Source organism: Vigna angularis, chromosome 1, assembly GCF_016808095.1.
Source record: "Vigna angularis cultivar LongXiaoDou No.4 chromosome 1, ASM1680809v1, whole genome shotgun sequence".
Classification (NCBI taxonomy): Eukaryota; Viridiplantae; Streptophyta; class Magnoliopsida; order Fabales; family Fabaceae; genus Vigna; species Vigna angularis.
In genome coordinates, this window is record NC_068970.1 from 32780662 (window position 1) to 32803456 (window position 22795).

The window sequence follows — 22795 nt, forward strand, 5'->3', positions numbered from 1 at the left end:
CTAGGTTATCATGAATTCTAGGAACTTGTGCCACCTGCTAAAAAAATTATTTTTCTAGGCTTAATCTCATATCATCATGGCGTACCTTGTCGAGGACGACCTATAGATGTATCGGATAGTCGACCGTGGTCGTGGATTTCACAACCATATCGCCTACATAGACCTTCATTATCTTCCTAATGAGTTCGACAAACACGTTATCCATCAAGTTAACTCCCTCTATCATGAAGGTCGTCTTCTCCTCATTGGGTACATACATTTGAATTTGGTTGTACCCTAAGTTTGTATCTAGGAAGCTCGATAGATCGTATCTTTCCATATTGTTCACGAGTCAGTAAATACTAGATAGTGAATATGTGTCTTTTAGGCACACTTTGTTGAGATCTGTGTAGTCAACACACATGCGCTATTTATTGCTCGCCTTCTTCACCATAACGATGTTGACAAGCCACATGGTGTACATGATTTCTCCTATGAAATCAGACTTGAGGAGAGATGTTACTTCCTTATTAACAAGTGTTCAACGCTTTTCTCTGAGTTCCTATGGGCCACGGGTCTAGCCTGTGGGAGAATGGACAGGTGGTGGCACAAGAAATTAATATCAATACCGCACATGTCAATTGGGCACTAAGAAAATGTATTCACGTTTTGTCTAAGAATTTCCAATATCTATTTGTGAACTTATTCATCCATGTGTTAACACCGACCTCTATAACCTGGGGCACCTTAGTCCTAAGGTGTAGCATTGGTCTATCAAATGAAGGTCGACCGTCATCTGGGAACTCTACCTAGGATCAAGGTCAAGAGTGTTGTTGTTTAAGCTTCCTTGTTAATGATTTGTAAACATTAATTGGCATGATTGCATTATTTGCCACAATGTGATAGGTCTATCTTTAGAGAGGTGAATTGCTATATTGTTGTTGCTTAAGGTGGAATGTTTGTGCCTATTAAACTAACATTATTGCCTATTTCAAGTCCACTTTGATAATGATGATCAAGTGATCCTCTACCGAGCACTTCACCACCACGTGCAGAGTAGACACGACCACACCGAGCTTATTCAAATGTTTTTCGCTCGACCAGGATGTTGTAGGAAGTGTCAGCCTCCACTATGAGGTATTGTACCATTACAGTGTTATGGGCCTTTGGTGTCTTAAAGGTCGTCAACAACTCAATAAAATATTTAAGGTGCACTCGTTTTTGGGAAAACTGAGTAGGGGTTATAGATAGCGTTGGATTAGGTTGGTTGGGATGTCCAATTTCTTAAAAGCATGCCAAAATAGACATTGGCTAAGCTTCCCTAGTTGATAAGGATTTTGAGAACTTGTCAATTGGCGATGGTTATTGTGATGACTACTATAGTGTCTTGATATAGTCATCTATAAATAAATCTTCGTCTATGAAGGTTATAGGAGTTAAGCGTCATGGTAGGAATTAGCTCATCAAGTTGATACTTCTTTGATATATTTTTTGTGTTGCCCCAAAGCTTCCCCATCCGGCCAAACCTCTTACAATGGTATGAACGCTTCCTCTCGCATGAGCCAAGTTAGCTTGCGCCTAGATAATCTGGCTTTGGATCATAGGTTGTGTAGGAGGTGGAGTAGGCTATTGAACCTGGACAGGCTATTCAGAGTTAGGTCTTGGGATCTGAAGCACCATGTTAGGTTGGTCCAACCATCTCTGACCTAGTCCTGTGAAACTTTTATGTCATATACTTCGACCACATTCTCCTGTCCTTTGCCTCGATCGTTGTTGCCCTACTTAATGAATCAAGTTAAGGCGTAAAGCGGATCAATTCTTCCATGAGATCATTCAGATATCAATATTCTTTTATAGTGTCCAATACTCTGATGGTAGTAACATAAATAATGAGAAATATGATGTTTTAAGATACATGAACAATTATATATTGTCTCAAGTCACAATATATTAAACTTTTAATAATTTTTTATTAATGAAATCTTTACCAATTATAAAGGATAAATCTACATTACACAAATAGATTAGTATAAAATTTCTAAGTGTTGCACTACCTTATTTTTTTATTCTTGTACTAGTTATTGATTACATTACACAAGTAAACTAGTATAAAATTTTACAAGTTACCCCGGTAAAAATATTCTAAATTGTCTTATAATTAAAGTAACAAAATGATATAAGATGGGTTGAAAATCTTGGTCCTCTTCATTGCCAACTCATTAGTTTTTTTCCTTTTTAGTTTTGTCATATATATATATATATATATATATATATATATATATATATATATATATATATATGAGACTTTAATTTATTATTTAATACTTTTAATTCAATGACTTAAAATGATTATTATTTTTAAATATTAACTTTTTTATATTATAATTAATAATTAAATATTAATTTGTAATTTTTATTGATTATCAAATTATGGTATATTTATATCTTCAAATAATATAATATAAAAATAATCTCTTAAACTATTATTTATTTTAATTTTTAAGGTTAGGTAAATTTTGTATTAGGCTAAAAACACCAATTTAACTTGTCAAATTTGGATGAATCGGAAGGTTGACATGTGATGAAGACTCTCTCTTATGTCGCCTTCAGTATTTTATCATTATTCTACTAAAAGAATAAAAAATATTTTTATAACATCGATTTCAACTACAAATATATAATTTTTGGAATACTGAAATTATGCATTTGTGTGAAAACTTCTGCCAACATAGATGCATGATTCTAGGAATAATCTTGGAACTTCCATTCTTCACCATATATTTGAGAGCAATTTCTCTCTCAAAGAAACATCTCACATCTACGGACCCAATTATGTTATGAAGTCAATGAAAAACAAATACTTACGTTACCACGTTGACCTAAATTTACTTATATTTATTTGAGATTACCATATGAAAAAAAAGGTCAAATAGTATAATACAAAAAGTAAAAGTGAGAAAGTTACTGAAAAAGAGGTAAAGGCAAATAAAAAAATCTCTGCCTTTTTAAAGAAGGCTACAAAACAAAGTGATTTCCTATGTTTTTGCTATTAGTTGATTACGTGAATCAAGATTGAAGTTTATTAATAAAAATGTTCTATGAATTAAGACATTACTTAAAAAAATGCGTAATCTATTGTAAACTATGAATTATATACACACAGTTATTTTTTATTTTTTAGTATTTGTCGAAAATAAGTTCTGTTTACATAATTAGTGTACAAGTTTATAGATTAGAGAAACAACATTGAATTGTTTATTACAAATTAGAGAAACAATATTGAATTTGAGTGTTTATTACACAATGTTTACCTAATCATTTGTTGTGAGTGGAAATGTAACAATCCGTAATACTTTATTTAGTTTCTTTTGTAACTCTCATATTTTTTAAAAGTTATTTTTATTAATATATATTATTTTAAAAATAAAAAATAACTGTAATTAATGTTTCTTTCGCTACCCACTAGATATGCTTGATTGAATAAAAATAAAATAAATTATAATAATTAATAAAAGATTATCTCATTTCGTTTAGATTTTTTTAATTACTCTCAATATATAATTATTATTTTTTTCTCACACGAATGCTATACTATCTATAAAAATCAAATTATTTTTATTAACTTCTTGTAACTTATAATACAGTCTTAATTAAACTTATATTTAAAATAAAACATTTAATATTTCGACAGTTATTCTCTAAGAAATATATCCTGACTCAGAATATCTTTTTATTTAAATTTACACTGACGGACAAATTAATAATGTAAAACTATATTTATATAAATATTAAACTTTTAATTGAATAAAACAAGATAACATAATTAAAACAGGTACTTTTGCAATATAAAACAAATAATTTTCTAAATAATAATAGAAGTATTAAATGTGTGTAAACAATAAAGATTCTAAATGTGTTCCATTAATGTTGTTGGTAAGGTTAGGATGGCCCATATCAGTAGAGTCCACATTTCGTGTTGACTCTGAACAATGTTGCCTCCCTTGCTAACTTTCACACGCAATACTTCAAAAACTACCATTCATCGCCTGACACGTGTCCAAGAAAACACACTACTTTCTGACTACGCAGTGTCATGTCTGCACCACTCCTTGACCTCAGTGCTTCTCACTTGGTTTCTTCACCTTCAAAACCGGACCACATCTAGTCAACCCAAAGCAACATCATTCTAAGAACAACGATGGACTTCACATTTCATTTTCTTAATTATTATATGCAATTTTTCAAATAAATTTAAGTGATGACTCATTAATGTTAATATTTAAATTACATTAATTATGAGCTATAAAACCTTATTATATTATATTTATAATTCTTTTGCAGGTTCTTATAACAAAAGAAGAAACATATACATTTTTACACAGTTCATATCTCTATTTTAGTTTCTGTAGTATATATGAATTTTTATTTTGACTGATGTAAAATGTTTATTATTTTTTATTGTTGCATTCACTTTTTATTTGCAATTCTTTACTGCTTATGCATAACCGTAAACGTTTGTGGTTGGTTATGGTTTTTTTCTTGTATTATATATACTGTTATGTTTATAATGTATTATGTTATTGTGGATGACGTAATAAAAAAGATAGTATTATGCTTTCCTTTTTTTCTTTCTACTTGCATCTTATTTATTCTTGCTTGAATCAACAAGTGGCATCGTCTTTGTATATAAAACAAGAGAAGATTGTTATATTCATTAAGAAACAATAGCAGCAAAATTTGATAATGAAAAATTCAATAAATAAAATGATTTTGGGTTGTGAATGATTAAGATAGAAGCTATTTTGATTCAGTAAAGTTGTGATAAAGCTTGAAGGGTGAAACAAGTTTGTCACCAAGTTTTATCACAAGCGTAGAAGAAGAACATGATTGATAAGACCAGAAGTGTTATTATCTTATTGTTTGGGAAACAAGGTTCTCAGAAAAGTTGTCAAGAAAAGAAGCGTAGTAGTTATACATGACTAGATCGTTAGTTCATAGATTGTGCTTAAAACAACAACTTTACTTGTTCAAGATGATGGAGTCAAGATCCATTTAGGAATAAATTGTTTATTTCAATAAGATCGTTGATGATCTTGAGAACATCAGGGTAAAACTTGAAGATGAAGATAAAGTTGTGATTCTTCTAAATGTCTTGCCTAAAACCTTCGAGCATTTCAGAGATGTCTTATAGTATGAGAAAGATCAACTTATTACTTTGAAAGAAGCCATCACTTCCATCCGAACCAAAGAATTTCAAAAACTTCAAGATTCCAAGAATACGGAAGAAATATCTTCTGAGCTTGCAGTCTCAAGGATAAACTGGAATAAAAGAAGGAAAATCAATCAGGGAAGGCAAAGTAAGAAATTAAGAAGCAGGTTCAATGTTTCAAATGCCAGAAAATGTCATATTAAGAAGTACTATTTTTAGAAAGATGACCAAGACTCTTGGGTGAAAGAAATTGTTGATGTTGCATAGACTTCATAGGACTATGAATATGTTGGAGTTTTGGTAGCTTCATCCGATGTGCACATATTATGTGTCCAATAAAAAGTTATTTTGAAAATCTTACTTTGAAGGAGTGTGGAACTCAGTGCTCCTTGAAAATAATAAAACTTATAAAGTGTAGGAATGGAAATGTTTGATAAGGGAAATGATACTTGAACAACAGAATTTGACAACATTTTGACACAGGACAGGTGTCAAAATGGTAGTGGTCCACGTGGAAAATGGTTTGAGAATTTTTAATGACGTGGAAAGAGAGTTTGCAAAGAGGTTTGAAATTTCGGGGTTCCATTTCCAGTTTTCACATTTTGAATTTGGGACATTGGTAGAGAGAGAAGAGAAGCTTGAGAGAGAGCGGGAACCCTAGAGTGAGAGTGTGTCTTCCTCTGACCAGCCACGAGTGCCGCCGGAGTCCGTCTTCTTCCACCCAGCCAGCCAGTTCCGATTCAGGGTCGCCGTAGCTCCGGCGTTGGCAGACGAAACGAAGACGACATCGTCTTCCCTCCGACCCAGCCAACTAAGGGCGCGTTTTGAGTCTCGATTCCTCCCACCCGCTTCCTTCCCTGTGCCGGACCCTTGCGGTGTCCGCCGGAGTGCCGCCGGAGTGTCGTCGGAGTGTCGTCGGACCCTTTCAAGGTATGGTTTAGTGTGGGTTGAAGTTGAGTAGAAGATTTAGTGGTTGATGGTGTTTTTGGGTGGAAAGTATGAAGTTGTTTTCTAATTTTTTTGACCATTTACTAGTTTAGTTCTTTTGACACAATTATTATGCCATTTATATACAATTCCATGTCCAAGGAACCATTTTTTGTAAAACTCATGGTGCAGAAACTGCAGTGGTAGCAAAGACAAATGTTTTGCACAATCAGGTCAACTACGTTGCAGGTACAACACTTGCACACTCCAAGCCAACCAAACTTGTAAGTTTTTAATGCTTATTTCTGCAAATAAAAAATTTTATTGTTTCATTGATATGTTAAATAACATTATTTGTATTTTGGACTTTGTTTGATGTCGGTATGATTGTGGAGTTATTGTTTTGAAATTTATGGAGTTATGGGATGTCGCTGAGGAATACGAAAGCAACACAATGTCCACCTACAAAAATGTAAGGTGTAAAAATTTTCATTTTTGGGAGCTTTGATAGAAGATGTTGCATTTTATTGATATATTGTGCATTTATCTCTTTGCAGGAGGAACTGCAACAGGTTAGGGAGAAATATGTTTGTGGTTGGATCTTGGATGTGGACAATGTGCGGAGGGATGAAGTGTTACAAGATTAAGGCCTTATGTAGATGTCGTTGAATAAGAATTTTTGCAATGTGATTGATGTTTTGTTTACAAGCTTTTTGAATATGTATTGATGAGGTCTGAATGTACATATTTTTTGCTAGAAATGTTCAAAGAAATGTATTGGTTACATTTATTGATAATCAAATTTGAAGATGAGAATGATCATTGTGTACGATGTATGTACTGCAGTCCCCACGAAATTTGGATGTCATTATTTAGGAAATCTTGTATGTATAGGGTTCTATGTAGAAGTAGAATATGAAAGGTGCAAAATATTTGGCTTAAGTCTCATTGAATGCGTCAACATGAATTGTATGTCCACTAAGTATGAACAAAAGAGTTGTGCACTTTAAAATGAATGTCATTTTCATAGTTAACCAGGATGTCAAAACCTTTGTCTGAAATTCCCACTTATTTTGTCTTTGCTACCAAAGCAGTTTCTACACCAAGAGTTTTACAAATATTGTTTCCTTGGACATGAAATTGTATATAAATGTCATAACAATTATCTGGACATCACTTTTATGTTCAAATATTGTTAAGGAAAAAATTGAAATTTCAAAATGAATGTCATTTTAATAGTTGATCTGCCTGTGCAAAACTTTTGTCTAAAGTCCCTACTTATTTTGACTTTGCTTTTGATGAGTGCATATTTATGCCCACATTTATGCTTTAAAATTAAATTTTTGATGAAATTCATGTGCTTGAATGATTGATTTAAAGAGGATTTGTGATGATTGAAATTTTTTGGTTTGGGAATAAAAAGAGACTTAAAAAGTGATTTTTAGTTGCATAAATTATTCTTGGATGTTCTAACATTTATTTGTGCAGCTGAAATTGAAACTTTATTGGTCCAAATTGCAAATTAAGGCCAAAATAAGATTTTATTTGAAATCCTAGTTAGGTGAGAAAGAGGGTTGCCATGTGGAAAACTCTCATTGATCGCGCCCTTCCTCAGTCAAAGCTGGTAAAAGTTGTTCAAACAGGGGTTTTGGTGCAATTTTGGAGAATTTTGAAGGGGTTAAAGTGAAATAGAGGAAATTTCAGGGTATTTGTGCAATTTTGGAAAGTCAGAAAATCTAAAAGATAAAATTTAGTTGTTGAATTTAATTTGGGAATATCAACAGAAAATATCTTCCAAATAATTTTATCATTATTTAAATCTTTTAGTTGTTTGGAAGATATAGGATATAAGATAATTGAGTTAATATCTATCAAATATTCTTTAAAACTGATTTAATCTAATGAATATTTGAAATATATAATATATCAACAGAAAATATCTTATCAACAAACTATTCAGAGTCCAAGCCCAATCAAGCCTATATAAAGAGACCCAAGGGAGGCAGAAAAGGGGACTTCACTTAATTCATTCATTCTCTCATACTCCTCTCTCTCTTATTTTCATCTTGTATTCAACTCCATTCATGGAGAGCTAAGCATCTAGGGCTATTCTGCTGTAATTCCATGATGGATTCTGAGGTTACGTTCAATTAATGCAATTGTTTATTTTGATTATTGATTTAAGTTGATCTCTCTATGTCTTTCATCTCTCTATCTTGTTAAAAGTAAAGATTTTTGCATCATAATGTGTTTGAATCTACATGCATATTGATTATATGAGTTCTAGGGTTTCTAGGTTTAATTGAGAATCTACTTTGATTTAATTTAGGAACTTTCATATGATTAAATGATTTTTACTATCAATTGAGAATGTACTTTGGTTGGTAGTAATAATTTCAACTATAATTAATTGAGAATTTACTTTGATTGATTAACTTTTAACTTGGTTAGGAGATTTAAGAATAGACATGATTAAGCACAATAGAATTTGATTGAGAATGTACTTTGGTTGAATTTATTGTGAATAATCTAGAAAGGTTTTGCATTTGATTGAGAATTTACTTTGGTTAAATGCATGATCGTCCTCGAATTAATTAAGAATGTACTTTAATTAATTTGAAACTTAAACAATAATCAATTGAACAATTATCCGTGGATAACTGATGATGAATCTATCTTGGAAAAGCAGTGGAATTAGCCTATTTCATCATAACTATTTTTAAGTTTCTTATTTATTCTTTAAACACTCTTCAACCATTACTTTTATTCATAAGCATTGCATAACATTCGTAAGAGTCACAAATATTCAAAAGCAATTTCGTGTTCGTTGGGAGACGACTCAGGGTTACTTTAGCCCTATCTACTTTCTTGAATACTACTTGGCAATACTGAAGTTGCCTTGAAAAGTAGTATTAATTTGATAGCTTCAACGACAGCCTATCAGCTACCAAAGTTGTTTCTGCATCATAAGTTTTACAAATATTGTTTCCTTGGATATGAAATTGTATATAAATGTCATAAAAATTGTCTGGACATCACTTGTATGTTCAAATATTGTTAATGAAGAAATTGAAACTTCAAAATGAATGTCATTTTCATAGTTGACCTGACTATGCAAAACCTTTGCCTGAAGTCTCTACTTATTTTTCCTTTGCTACCATTGTTGTTTCTGCACCATGAGTTTTACAAATATTGTTTCCTTGGACATGGAATTGTATACAAATGTCATAATAAAGGTCTCAACATCACTTTTATGTTCAAATATTGTTAAGGAAGAAATTGAAACTTGAAAATGAATATCAGTTTCAAAGTTGACCTCATTGTGCAAAACCTTTGCCTAAAGTCCCTAGTTATTTTGCCTTTGTTACCAAAACTGTTTCTGCACATGAGTTTTACAAATATTATTTTCTTGGACTTGGAATTGTATATAAATGTCATAATAATGGTCTTAGCAACACTTTTATGTTTAAATATTGCTAAGGAAGAAAATGAAACTTCAAAATGAATGTCATTGTCATAGTTGATCTCGCTGTGGAAAACCTTTGCCTAAAGTGTCCACTTATTTTGCCTTTGTTACCAAAGTTGTTTCTGCACCATGAGTTTTACAAATATTGTTTCCTTTGCACAATTCTTTTGTTCATACTTAATGCACAGTTCATCATTTATTCTACTTCTACATAGAACCCTATACATACAAAATTTCCTAAATAATGACATCCAAATTTCGTAGGGACTACAGTACATACATCGTAAACAATGATCATTCTCATCTTTAAATTTGATTATGAATAAATGTAATCAATACATTTCTTTGAACATTTCTAACAAAAAATATGTATATTAAGACCTCATCAATACATATTCAAAAAGTTGTAAACAAAACATCAATCACATTGCAAAAATTCTTATTCAACGACATCTACATAAGGCCTTAATCTTGTAACACTTCATCCCTCCGCACATTGTCCACATCCAAGATCCAACCACAAACATATTTCTCCCTAACCTGTTGCACTTCCTCCTGCAAAGAGATAAATACACAATATATCAATAAAATGCAACATCTTCTATCAAAGCTCCCAAAAATGAAAATTTTTACACCTTACATTTCTGTAGGTGGGCATTGTGTTGCTTTCGTATTCCTCAGCGACATCCCACAACTCCATAAATTTCAAAACAATAACTCCACAATCATACCGACATCAAACAAAGTCCAAAATACAAATAATGTTATTTAACATATCAATGAAACAATAAAATTTTTTATTTGCAGAAATAAGCATTAAAAACTTACAAGTTTGGTTGGCTTGGAGTGTGCAAGTGTTGTACCTGCAACGTAGTTGACCTAGTTGTGCAAAACATTTGCCTGAAGTCCTCACTTATTTTGTCTTTGCTACCACTGCAGTTTCTGCACCATGAGTTTTACAAAAAATGGTTCCTTGGACATGGAATTGTATATAAATGGCATAATAATTGTGTCAAAAGAACTAAACCAGTAAATGGTCAAAAAAATTAGAAAAAAACTTCATACTTTCCACCCAAAAACGCCATCAACCACTAAATCTTCTACACAACTTCAACCCACACTAAACCATACCTTGAGAGGGTCCGGCGACACTCCGGCGATGCTCCGACGGCACTCCGGCGACCACCGCAAGGGTCCGACACAGGGAAGGAAGCGGGTGGGAGGAATCGAGACTCAAAACGCGCCCTTAGTTGGCTTGGTCGGAGGGAAGACGATGCCGTCTTTGTTTCGTCTGCCAACGTCGGAGCTGCAGCGACCCTGAATCGGAACTGGCTGGGTGGAAGAAGACGGACTCCGGCGGCACTCGTGGCTGGTCGGAGGAAGACGCACTCTCACTCTAGGGTTCCCGCTCTCTCTCAAGCTTCTCTTCTCTCTACCAATGTCCCAAATTTAAAATGTGAAAACTGGAAATGGAACCCCGAAATTTCAAACCTCTCTGCAAACTCTCTTTCCACATCATTAAAAATTCTCTTTCCAGTTTCCACGTGGACCACTACTATTTTGACATCTGTCCCATATCAAAATGTTGTCAAATTCTGTTGTTGAAGTATCATTTCCCGTTTGATAATCACAAAGATGTTTCTTATTTTTATAACAAATAAGAAACATATATATTTTCGCACAGTTCATATATCTATGTAATAATATAATTTTAATTTTTGTATTATATATGAATTTTATTTTTACTGATGTATAACGTTTATTGTTTTTTATCCTTTTAAAAATTGAAAATGATTATTTCCCGTACCTAGTATTATATTTCATTGCTCAAATAACAAACATGTGATATACTTCTTATAATTTTTAAAACATATACAGTACATTTTTAACAAAAGAACAATAAAGATTAAAATAGAATTTAAAATTTTAAAAATATGAAATAATAAGTTATTCGTTATTTATGGAAAGACTGAAATAAAAAAAAAATACTCGGACGAAATACGTAATTTCTGTTTTTTATGATAAAAAATTTCTTATTTTACAAACACTTAAACCGATATATAAATATAATCTTATTATATAAAACATAAATTAACTACTCAATCTAAAATTTTTAAAATATGATGATGCTATTTTCTTTTAAATATGAAAAAGCAAATCTTAATATTTTATATAGAGAAGTATCCTTGCCAACGAAAATAAATTATTATTCCTTGAAGTAAAATCAGGGTTAAATTATTTATTGTAAAAAGGTGTCAAAGTGATAGAGATGCCAGTTTAGGAATAAAAGAAAGCAATAATGAAAAATGAAGTGGTAAGATGGATAATCATAGTATCCAAAGAATTATTAATCCATCGAATCCACCATTAATATCATAGCAACTATATTTATATCTTCTTATCAGCCACTCTGTTCTTCGTCACCTACTATTTTATTTTCTCCCAAAACACCAACTTGCAGTGCAAGTTTATACATCAACAAAATCCAGAGAAAAAACAAAAAACTTACCTCAATGATTCCTTCTTCTGTTTCCTTTCTGCTTCTCTTCCTTTCTGTCTTCGCACCTTCTGCTCTTTCCGATCCAAGAGCGCAGAGAGCCGCTCTGCTATGCACCAACCGCACAGTTTCCTCCCTTTCTCTGCGCCAAGTTTTCGTCACAAACTTTGTGGCGGCGATGGACGCGTTGACTCCTCTGACGACGGCTCGACAGCACGGCGCCGTGGTTAAGGGGTCAGGAAACGTCACCGTTTACGCCATGGGTGAGTGCATGAAAGACCTCTCGCAGTCGGACTGCAATGTGTGCCTGGCGCAGTGCAAGACGCAGCTCCTCTCGTGCCTCCCTTTCCAGAAAGGGACACGGGGTGGTAGGTTGTTCTTCGACGGCTGCTACCTCCGCTACGACGACTACAACTTCTTCGCCGAGAGCATCGGCGACCAAGACACCACTGTGTGCGGCAACAGTGGGAGTATTAACGGTAATAGTAATAATAGTGTTGGTGCTAGCAGTAGCCATATTTATAAGGCCAACGCTTTGGAGCTAGTTACGAACCTGAGCGAAGTGGCGCCCAAAAACGATGGGTTTTTGGTGGGGTCGGTGGAGAGAAAAAACGTGAGTGTTTACGGGTTGGCTCAGTGCTGGGAGTTTGTGAACGGAAGTGTCTGCAAGAAATGTTTGGCGGATGCCGCTACGAGGATTTCTTCGTGTGCAACACAAGAAGGGAGGGCGCTAAATGCTGGTTGTTACTTGAGGTACTCTGCGCAGAAGTTTTATAACAATTCAACCGATGTTACAATTTCTGGAAATCATGGTCAGTTATACTCTCTCTGTCTTTTCCACGTCGTTTTTCTTTGATTTTATTGATGGTGTTGGATTTTAGTTAGCTTATTATGATTGATTCTCCCATCCTAGTTAGCGTTCCTCTGATTAGAATGCATTTTCGGTGCCGTATATGACAATATAAATAAGGATTTAAATTGAGGTTGCGGTCACACTTTTGTCACCGTCCTTGATATTTGCGACAAATTTGGTCATGTTTTGAGTCTATGAGACCTTAAAACCTTGATGTTGCTTAAATTTAGGTTATATACCATTTTGTAAACCATTGATTGTGAAAAATTGCAGAACATGTCGTTGAATTGATCACGGATCATTTTGCTGAAACCTGGAAGACTCAAACATACCATATATGCAGAATTTTATGTAGATATGTTTGCTTATTTTGTTCCATTGAGTGGTTTTCAAAAGGAGGGATTTATTGTTCAGAGTAATTTTGGGTGGATCGTTTGTCCTTGATGTATGTTTTCTTATGGAATTTAACTATCTTGTTAATTTTAAAATAGGCATTATTGTGAAGAAATAAAATACCTACAGAAATCACCTTTCTGATAAAATATGTCACTAAAGCTGTAAAGCTGTGTTGCTGGCATTTAATGTTAGGACGACGGAGTCTATCTAAAATTCTGGTCGCGTCCGCTGCTGCCGTGGCTCTTCTGCTGGTTGTTGCAACGGTTGTTTTCTTTATAAGGAAGAAAATTGTGACAAGGAGAAGAGGTATCAATATTTGATATTTAGGACTGAGATTATTAGAATGTTAATACTGAAAGTTTTTGAATTGTTCTTACCTCAGAAAGAAGACAGTTTGGTGGCTTTCTCGACAGAGTGAATAAGTCCAGGCTAAATATGCCATATGAGATTCTTGAAAAGGCAACAGATTACTTCAATGATGCCAATAAGCTAGGACAAGGGGGGTCAGGTTCTGTTTATAAAGTATGTATTTTCTGAGCTTATGTTTTATTATCATTTTGTACAAACTAATTGTTGCTAACATTTTGCTGCAAATTAGGGAGTTATGCCAGATGGGATTACTGTTGCCATAAAAAGGCTAAGATTCAACACAACACAATGGGTGGATCATTTCTTCAATGAGGTCAATTTGATAAGTGACATTCAACACAAAAATCTTGTAAAACTTTTAGGATGCAGTATTACAGGACCTGAAAGCCTTCTTGTTTATGAATATGTGCCTAATCAGAGCCTCCATGATCACCTTTCTGGTTGTAACTTTATCTCTGATGTCCAGTCATAAACAAAGTTCCTTTCTTTAAAAGAAAATTTTCTTATCATATATCCTATGAATTTCTCCAGTTAGAAGAATTTCTCATCCGCTGAGTTGGGAATTCAGGCATAAGATTATATTAGGAATTGCAGAGGGCTTGGCCTACCTTCACGAGGAATCACATTTGAGAATCATTCATAGAGACATAAAATTGAGCAACATTCTACTTGAGGAGGACTTCACACCAAAGATTGCTGATTTTGGACTTGCTAGATTGTTTCCAGAAGATAAGTCTCACATTAGCACAGCCATTGCTGGTACGCTGTAAGTGCATGACCCTCTTCTGCATCTTATGTTGTTCTGTGTGTGCCATCAATGAGCGAAATATCTTGCACAGACCTTAGATAAGTAGAAGGTGAATTTTCGTTATACTGGATGCCTTCTGTTAATTATTTCTTTATAATGCATACTACTTACTAGCTTTGTCAAAGACCAACTGATTGCTATGTTGCATTCTATAATGACATTTTTTTATCTATTCCGCATTGTATTCCAATAATTCCTCTGTCTACATAAATGGTTGATTCTTTTCTATGCACTCTTAATAATCTTTGCGTCGCTGTGTGGGGTTTGTATTAACAATCATATTTTACACTCCGAAAATTCATGGTTGAGGAGCACTTCTACATCTTATGTTACAAAGGATATATACTTGAACCCTTTAGCTGACTTCTGGATCCTAAAGATTTGAAACATGATTCATATATTGTTCCTGCATGATTCACTTACATTTGATCATGTGTTCGTATTAGGGGGTATATGGCTCCAGAGTATGTTATTCGTGGGAAGTTGTCTGAGAAAGCAGATGTTTACAGTTTTGGAGTTCTAGTTATTGAAATTGTAACTGGCAAAAGAAACAGTTCCTTTATTATGAATTCATCCTCTCTCCTACAAACGGTAATTGTTTTCATCTGGCATGTTGCTACGGCATACTACTTCATTTAATGATTTTTAACAAGACAAGCATTCTCATAAGTAGAATCCCTTGGTTGATGATCATTGTACAAGGTTTGGAGCCTCTATGGATCAAATAGACTATCTGAAGTTGTTGTTCCGACCCTTGAGGGTCCTTTTCCGGCAGAGGAAGCATGCCGACTACTTCAGATAGGACTGCTTTGTGCACAAGCTTCTGCAGAGTTGAGACCATCGATGTCAGTAGTAGTTAAAATGGTTAATCAAAATCACGAAATTCCTCAGCCGACCCAACCGCCATTTATTCATTCTGGTAGTTCAGAACTCAGCAGATCTGGTTTACCTGGATATAATTTTCAGCCTGGATCCAACACTCAGTCTTCAGCAAACACCGTGACTGAAAGTCTGGTTGAACCTAGATGAATTACATTACAAACATTTCTCCGGTACTACATTTGTGCTCACAGTCACAATCCCCAAGTACTCTTATAGAAGTTGTGGCATGCTTGCTTTCATGAAAAAGCAAGGCAATGCTGTTCTGCATGTCTAAGTGAATTAAATCGAGAGTGACAAAACCCTTCATATGAATCATATGCCAACGGTTAAGACCGATTGCTATGTATACAGATAACAGTTTCACAAATGGCTGCAAGGTAAAAAAGTTAAATTTTGCCGAAACTTATACATTTCATATCACACAGGTCACTTACAAAAGAATCAATAAGTAGGCTGATCTCTGCTAAATTAATACTACATGTTTTTAACCTTTGAGTTCTCTACTAACACCTGCATGGAGTTATCTACTACCAAGAATTTTACATGTAACCACCAGAAATTATTATTTATTTACATTTTATTCTTTTGTGTAATAGAAAATTATTTTATGTTCCTTATACTATTGTTATTTACTATTATTTTGTTTGAATATGGGTAACAAAATAAGAAAATTATCTATTAAATGCATACCGATAAACCTTTGGTTCAGTAATAAAAATGCCATTTTGTTTCATTACCAGTGTCTTTGGCTATTGAGAAAAACCTTCCCCGTGCCAAATGCATAACTTGTGTATATTTTATGGTTGCTTTGAAAAAAAAATCGAAAATGGTTGTTTCGTCAACGTATGGGTGTTTTTTTCTTTGACTAAGCAAGTCTTAAAAAGTAGAAAGTATGGGTGTTTTTTTCTCAGTTAACAATTTCAACTCTACAGGGTAAGTTATGGGCAATGGAAATAAATGCAGAGAGGACCACGCAAATTATTTATCTAGATAGACCCGCATGATGTGCCGCTACATTATATTCTGGAAGAATATCACAATCTATAAGTTACATTAATTTATTCTTTCTATTTACTATTTTTCAAATTTGTATTTTTTATTTGTTTTATACATATTAAAAATAGGTTTGATAGATCATTCTCTCATATATTTTTTTATCAAATTTCTAAATTTCATTCTATTATTTACTTAAAAAACAATTTATCGTATGCCTTTTTGTGATGAAAGTGTAACGTCTTGTTTGCGTCAAAGGATAGAAAGCGTGTTAATGACTACAAAAGTCAACAGCAAAAAACGACAAATTGAAAGGTACAAAATAGTAGAAGATAAGTTCAGAGTTAAAACATCCACGTTAGGAAAAGGTTTATCCTTAATGATATTTTAAAAAAATAAAAATAAAATTATCTATACATACATTCTTAATAATTCTGTAACATAACATATTAGAAATCATTTCAATTAATGGGATAACAAATCACATTTTAGTAGGTTAGATGAGATGAAACAAAACTGAAAACTCTAACTCATTCCGTCAAATTTTAATTATCGAACCAATCTGCAAGTCAAAGCCTAGTTTGATAGTCCTACTCTTTTTTCTCAATTATTATTATTTGAAACAATTATATTATCTTAACATTTAAAAGAAATAACAAATAAAAATGAACACATTTTTTACATAAAAAAAGAAACAATTAAAAAGAAAAGGGACGAAGTAAGTCATCGTACCACAATAACTTAAAGGAGGTTGATCTCAGTTTGATCTCCTTCACGGTAGCATATTAGTTTGTAATTTTATACTTTGAGGATATATATAATGTTGGAATGTGTTTATTAGAAATAAGATTAATTTATATTATATAAATTAGTATAAATCTTAATTTATAAATTGATTATATAAGTAAAGATTTGAAATTTAATTTTTATTATAGTATTTAGAATCATAAATTAAAGTCTATTTTAATAAAATTTGAGGTAGAACACTGATTATATTGTGTACTTTAGTACAATAAAAGGTGTATATATGATTTTGGGTTTTTATTAAAAAAATGAGGTATAAGATAAAGTTGAACCCTTGTTTGGATGGTCAATGTGGGACCTAACCGCGTAGATGCATTATCTATCTTTTGCGACTTAACATAATGTCACGTTGTGTTGCTTACTTTCAACTCTTCTTTTCAAGTTTCAACCAACATTCAAACTACCACATTGTCTCTCCCATACCACTCTATATAATCATTGACTTTCTAATTTCCTCTGTAAAATGGAATCAATATGATGTGAGATCTGGTGGAGACATCAACTCCATTCACGCCTTCAACACACAAAGCACAGGTAACAACTTCACTTCTTTAATGCTTCACAAACTTCAACAGGAAGAACATGTTAAGCATGTGATTAAAACATTATCGTTTTTAATTCACTTTACTTGGTTGGTTGTCTTCGCTGTCTTTGATGACATTTTTATACAGCTACTATGATCATGCGTACTTGTGTTCCTTCTTCACGCATTTTCTATTTTCTTTTTCCCTTAAAAAGCTCTGCCATGTGAATGGAAATGATTCTGACGCAACCCCCTTCTAGTTTCTAGATAAAACTTTCAGTGTCCACACCAACCGCGTATTTTCTGAACAGTTTTAAGAGTAAAAAGAAATGTTTTTTTCATATTGATTGTTTTGTTTGCCATTAGCAGAGTGTTGGTCGGTTTCAACAGCACTAAGTATACGTTTCTTTCACCAAAGTTATTCTCTGTGCAAGTGTGAAAATAAACTGCCCCCAAGATCTGCTTTTTCAATACTGGCAGGCTGCCAAAGACACAAGAAAGTATTGTATTCTCTCTATCAATCTTTACGTGAAATGATCAATATTTCTACTTTAAAAGAAGTGAGTTAGCTATCATGTCCGGATTGGTTGGTGGTCCTGAATTTCTCCATTTCACTTGTTTGGGAAGTTCAGGTAAGGACCAAGAAAGTTGTCAGCCGACTTTGTTTTCTGCCTTTTCACACAACTTCAAATGAGTTCCCATTGCCCTTCCTTTCTGAGGAACATAACACTTCTGGAATCTCATTACTAGGAATAACTAATGATGTTTGACTAAAATGTGTTATTACGTGCAACATTTATTTTTGTAAAATGTTCTTCCTTAGTGAACGATGTAATCATATAGGGTTTGCTTGATAAGTTTCTTGGTAATTATTTGAGAGAAGAAAATGAGGAAAGCAAACTGTAGGACAATTTTTTTTTTCTTTTTTCCATTTTTCTTCTACAAGTACCTCTGTAGAAATTTATTCAGACATGTCCACGACAAGTGATGCTGCCTAAACAGTCTAAAGGCTCTATCACTTGTTTTCTGCAGATCGTAGTTCAGAAGGCCTAGTTTCATCAGTACCAGAGAAAGTGATTAGATCCTATCATCACAGAATATGGAAAGAACAACCCCAGTTGTCTATTTCCAATGCTTTATTTTCCTTCTCATGAAGACTGTGTTGTTATCGAAAACAGTGATTGCAGAACCAAGGGCCAATACTGTCAATACAACATGTGGCCACAAGTTAGAGCACAACTCCACTATCTTTGTTCCAAATTTTGTTGCAACGATGGAGAAGATTAGTGAACAGATGAGAATCACTGGTTATGGCACAGCAGTTGTAGGGACAGGAGGACCTGACACTAACTACGGCTTGGCTCAGTGCTATGGTGATCTCTCATTGCTTGACTGTGTTTTATGTTATGCCGAGGCACGTACGGTTCTTCCCCAATGCTTCCCTTACAATGGTGGTCGCATATACCTTGATGGTTGCTTCATGAGGGCTGAAAACTACAGCTTCTTTGATGAGTACACAGGGCCGGGAGACAAGGCTGTTTGTGGAAATACAACAAGGAAGAATACAACTTTTCAAGCAGCAGCGAAGAAGGCTATTATGACTGCAGTTCAAGCTGCACCAAACAATAAAGGGTATGCTAGGACGGAGGTTGCTGTAGCAGGAACAGCAAATGACTCAGCTTATGTTCTGGCTAACTGTTGGAGGAGCTTGGACGCAAAGTCTTGCAAAGCTTGTCTTGAGAATGCATCTACTTCCATATTGGGGTGCCTTCCCTGGTCAGGAGGGCGAGCACTTAACACTGGATGCTTCATGAGGTACTCAGACACAGATTTTCTTAACAAGGAAGAGGAAAATGGGAGTTCAGGAGGTAAATAGATTGCAACTTTCTTCACTGTAATTGAGTATTATGCTTATTTGTGAGGATCCTGCTTTTAGAGTTATGAAAATTTTACACGTAACAGTATGTGTTCATTTTTCTGGCTTGTGCAGATAATGTATTAGTGATAGTGATTGCAGTAGTCAGTTCAACTATTGTTTTGGTGGTTGGAGTATCCCTTCTGCTTTATATCCGCAAACACAGATACGTTCAAATGAAACGAAGAGGTAACTGATTATTTGCTTATTACATAGTGTTGATTATGTGCTTATTACTCATGTGTGTGTATATATATATATATATATATATATATATCATAGTCCCCATCCCATATTCATCTCAGACCTATTTAATAAAATTTGGAATTACCATTGTATTATAGCACAAATATTTTCTAGAGTTTCCTTAAGCTCATTGTCATTCTGCTTTTCAGGTTCAAATGATGCAGAAAAGTTAGCCAAAAGTCTTCACCGCAATAGCTTGAACTTCAAATACTCTACACTGGAGAAGGCTACTAATTCTTTTGATGAAGCTAACAAGCTTGGTCAAGGAGGATTTGGAGCAGTTTATAGAGTAAGTTTTTGCCTATACAGACTTACATCCCCACCATATTTTACATTTCAAAGCCATTCTTAACATTTTCTTAACTGCAGGGAGTTCTGCCTGATGGAAGAGAGATTGCTATCAAGAGATTATATTTCAACAACAGGCATAGAGCAGCTGATTTCTACAATGAAGTCAACATAATTAGTAGTGTGGAACACAAAAATCTTGTCAGACTCTTAGGATGCAGTTGCTCAGGACCTGAAAGTTTTCTTATATATGAATTTCTACCTAACAGGAGTCTTGATCGCTTCATATTTGGTAACAAGCTTTTTCCTTTCAGATCTGAAAATCTCCCCATTTGATTGTTAGTCATAAAATTTCAACTTAATACATTTTTTTCTACACTTGCTAGATCAAAACAAGGGTAGAGAACTAAACTGGGACAAGAGATATGACATTATCATCGGGACAGCTGAAGGATTAGTTTACCTACATGAGAACTCCAATATTAGAATAATCCACAGAGATATAAAAGCCAGCAACATCTTATTGGATGCAAAGCTTCGCGCTAAAATTGCTGATTTTGGTCTGGCTAGGTCCTTTGAAGATGACAAGAGCCACATTAGCACAGCTATTGCTGGAACTTTGTAAGTATCTTCTACCAATAGAACATTTATTGTCAACAATACGAGCATCAGACTAAATTTTGTTAGAAAGCTAGAGCCAGTGTAGAAAGACAGTAACCACTGTGTATTATATCTCAGTAGTGCTATTCAATTTTTTTTTTTTTTTAATTTTTTGTGGACCTGCAGAGGTTACATGGCTCCAGAGTACCTAGCACACGGTCAGTTAACAGAGAAAGCAGACGTATATAGCTTTGGGGTGTTACTGTTAGAAATAATTACTGGGAGACAGAATAACAGGAGCAAAGCATCAGAATATTCAGACAGCCTAGTAATAACGGTAAGTTGCACAATATGAGTTTTTTTGTTGTATTGTTTGTAAAGTAGGTAAGACAAGATTCGATGGTGAACTGAGTTGTCCTTGTGTTTGAATACTATGTTGTGACGAAATCAGACATGGAAGCATTTTCAATCAGGGAGTGCAGAAGAATTAATTGATCCATATCTGTTGTTGGATGAGAAGCATAGAAGCAATGTTAAGAATGATATTTTAAGAGTGGTGCAGATAGGACTTCTATGCACCCAAGAAATGTGTTCCTTGCGACCATGTATGTCAAAGGCACTAAAGATGCTAACAAAGAAGGAGGAGCATGTGGAAGCACCTTCCAATCCACCCTTCATAGATGAAAGTACCATGGAACTCCATCACCAAAATGATGACCCATATTCTCCTTTCAACGTAGCAGATTCATTGGCTACTATTTCCCACAGCTCATTTTATCCGAGGTAACTAATGGAATAGAGAGAAAAACACACTAAATATATGCCTGCTGACAACATTCATTTCTCCATGCCAAATAACTTGGCCATGCTCAAGCTTATGCCATGGAGCTTTCTACCAATGTATTTGAAATTTTGAATAGTTACTATTTGAAGTTCATGCCTGCACACAAGATGAACAATGACATATCTAGGTATGATTTTGAGATTGTAGAAAAATGTATTATACTAAAATTCATTACAAGGTACAATTTATCTTTTCAAAATGTGATTTTATGTTACTCGCCACTGTAACGTGATTTACTCGGTAGATAAATCATATCAAGTTTAGTTTATTTGTATGAATAGATTAGTAATTTCTTTCTGATAGAAATGAGTGTGAGATCTCAAATATAACCCCTCATGCAAAGGTAGATATTGATGAATACTTGAGTAGAAGTCCGATAATATATAATACAGTAGTAACAACTAATCTTCTGAAGATAGATTGTCAAAGACACTAATACCATCTTAGTAGGTCATATTATATACTTAATTGAATCTCATTAAATTGAGTAAAATAAAACTTGCATCTCATCTATATTATAACTACTACTCTACCCATTTAATACACTATTTTGTTTTTAAAATATCTTTGTTATATAAATTTAAATTTATGAAAATATAATTAAAATTTAATATAAACATTTTGTTTGATAAAATTGAATAATAATACTACTTTATTACTGTAAAAATATATCTAAGTTATTCGTAATTTTCTTAATAAAATGGATAATGAAGAGGAAAAATTAAACTACATTATTTAAATGGTAAATACATCTATTTTATTATTCATATATTTTCATAACAAAATTTATTTAAATGGTAAATACATCTATTTTATTATTAAATGGTAGAAACTACAAATATAGTGAAAAAAAATTAAACTAGTGGTTGTTTTATTTAAAAATAAATAAATTAAAACAGTCGTTATTCTTAAAAGGTTAGTTAACAATAATTCTAAAATTGGAATATGAGTTGTGTACAATACTAGAATTAAATATGCTTTTGTTTCTTAACTTGGTGAAAATTAGAATTATTCATCTTCATAATTTTGGTCAATTTAATTCTCTAATTTTATAAATATGTAAATTTAATCATTTTAACTAAATTTGGTTGGATTTATGTTTGAAACAAGTTCCATATTTCTTTACAAAATTTGACATTACTAAATCAGGTTAATTATAAAGGAAAATAAAATTAAAGGCCTAATTGTTTCAGTTG

At 33.4% G+C, this 22795-nt stretch overlaps 2 protein-coding genes and 1 long non-coding RNA gene across 8 annotated transcripts; 2 read left to right on the top strand and 1 right to left on the bottom strand.

Annotated features, from left to right (window-relative positions):
• Positions 1-9997: 9997 nt before the first annotated feature.
• On the bottom strand, positions 9998-12203 carry LOC128194817 (uncharacterized). 3 transcript variants are annotated; one of them, XR_008246221.1, is made up of 5 exons: positions 12091-12203; positions 10713-11013; positions 10410-10514; positions 10222-10298; positions 9998-10136 (listed from the first exon to the last, which is right to left on the bottom strand). It is a non-coding gene; the product is annotated as an uncharacterized LOC128194817 (long non-coding RNA). The 3 variants fall into 3 exon arrangements; XR_008246220.1 differs by having other exon boundaries at positions 10410-10523; XR_008246222.1 differs by having other exon boundaries at positions 10217-10298; positions 10410-10523.
• LOC108341152 (cysteine-rich receptor-like protein kinase 3) lies at positions 11969-15876 on the top strand. 2 transcript variants are annotated; one of them, XM_017578844.2, is made up of 7 exons: positions 11971-12890; positions 13520-13633; positions 13710-13849; positions 13926-14136; positions 14228-14462; positions 14951-15095; positions 15207-15876. In XM_017578844.2, the coding sequence occupies exons 1-7, from the start codon at positions 12095-12097 to the stop codon at positions 15531-15533; spliced, it is 1968 nt and encodes a 655-aa protein (XP_017434333.1). In that variant the 5' UTR covers positions 11971-12094; the 3' UTR covers positions 15534-15876. The 2 variants fall into 2 exon arrangements, 1 of the variants encoding a protein (XP_017434333.1); XR_008246218.1 differs by lacking the exon at positions 15207-15876 and having other exon boundaries at positions 11969-12890; positions 14228-14553; positions 14951-15073.
• A 1568-nt stretch (positions 15877-17444) lies between these two features.
• On the top strand, positions 17445-21877 carry LOC108324166 (cysteine-rich receptor-like protein kinase 2). 3 transcript variants are annotated; one of them, XM_052871650.1, is made up of 9 exons: positions 17666-17717; positions 18076-18338; positions 18739-19574; positions 19697-19810; positions 20017-20156; positions 20237-20447; positions 20542-20776; positions 20942-21092; positions 21207-21877. In XM_052871650.1, the coding sequence occupies exons 3-9, from the start codon at positions 18806-18808 to the stop codon at positions 21540-21542; spliced, it is 1956 nt and encodes a 651-aa protein (XP_052727610.1). In that variant the 5' UTR covers positions 17666-17717; positions 18076-18338; positions 18739-18805; the 3' UTR covers positions 21543-21877. The 3 variants fall into 3 exon arrangements, with proteins under 3 accessions (XP_017412522.2, XP_017412515.1, XP_052727610.1); XM_017557033.2 differs by lacking the exon at positions 18076-18338 and having other exon boundaries at positions 17445-17717; positions 18885-19574; XM_017557026.2 differs by lacking the exon at positions 18076-18338 and having other exon boundaries at positions 17579-17717.
• The last annotated feature ends 918 nt before the right edge of the window (positions 21878-22795 follow it).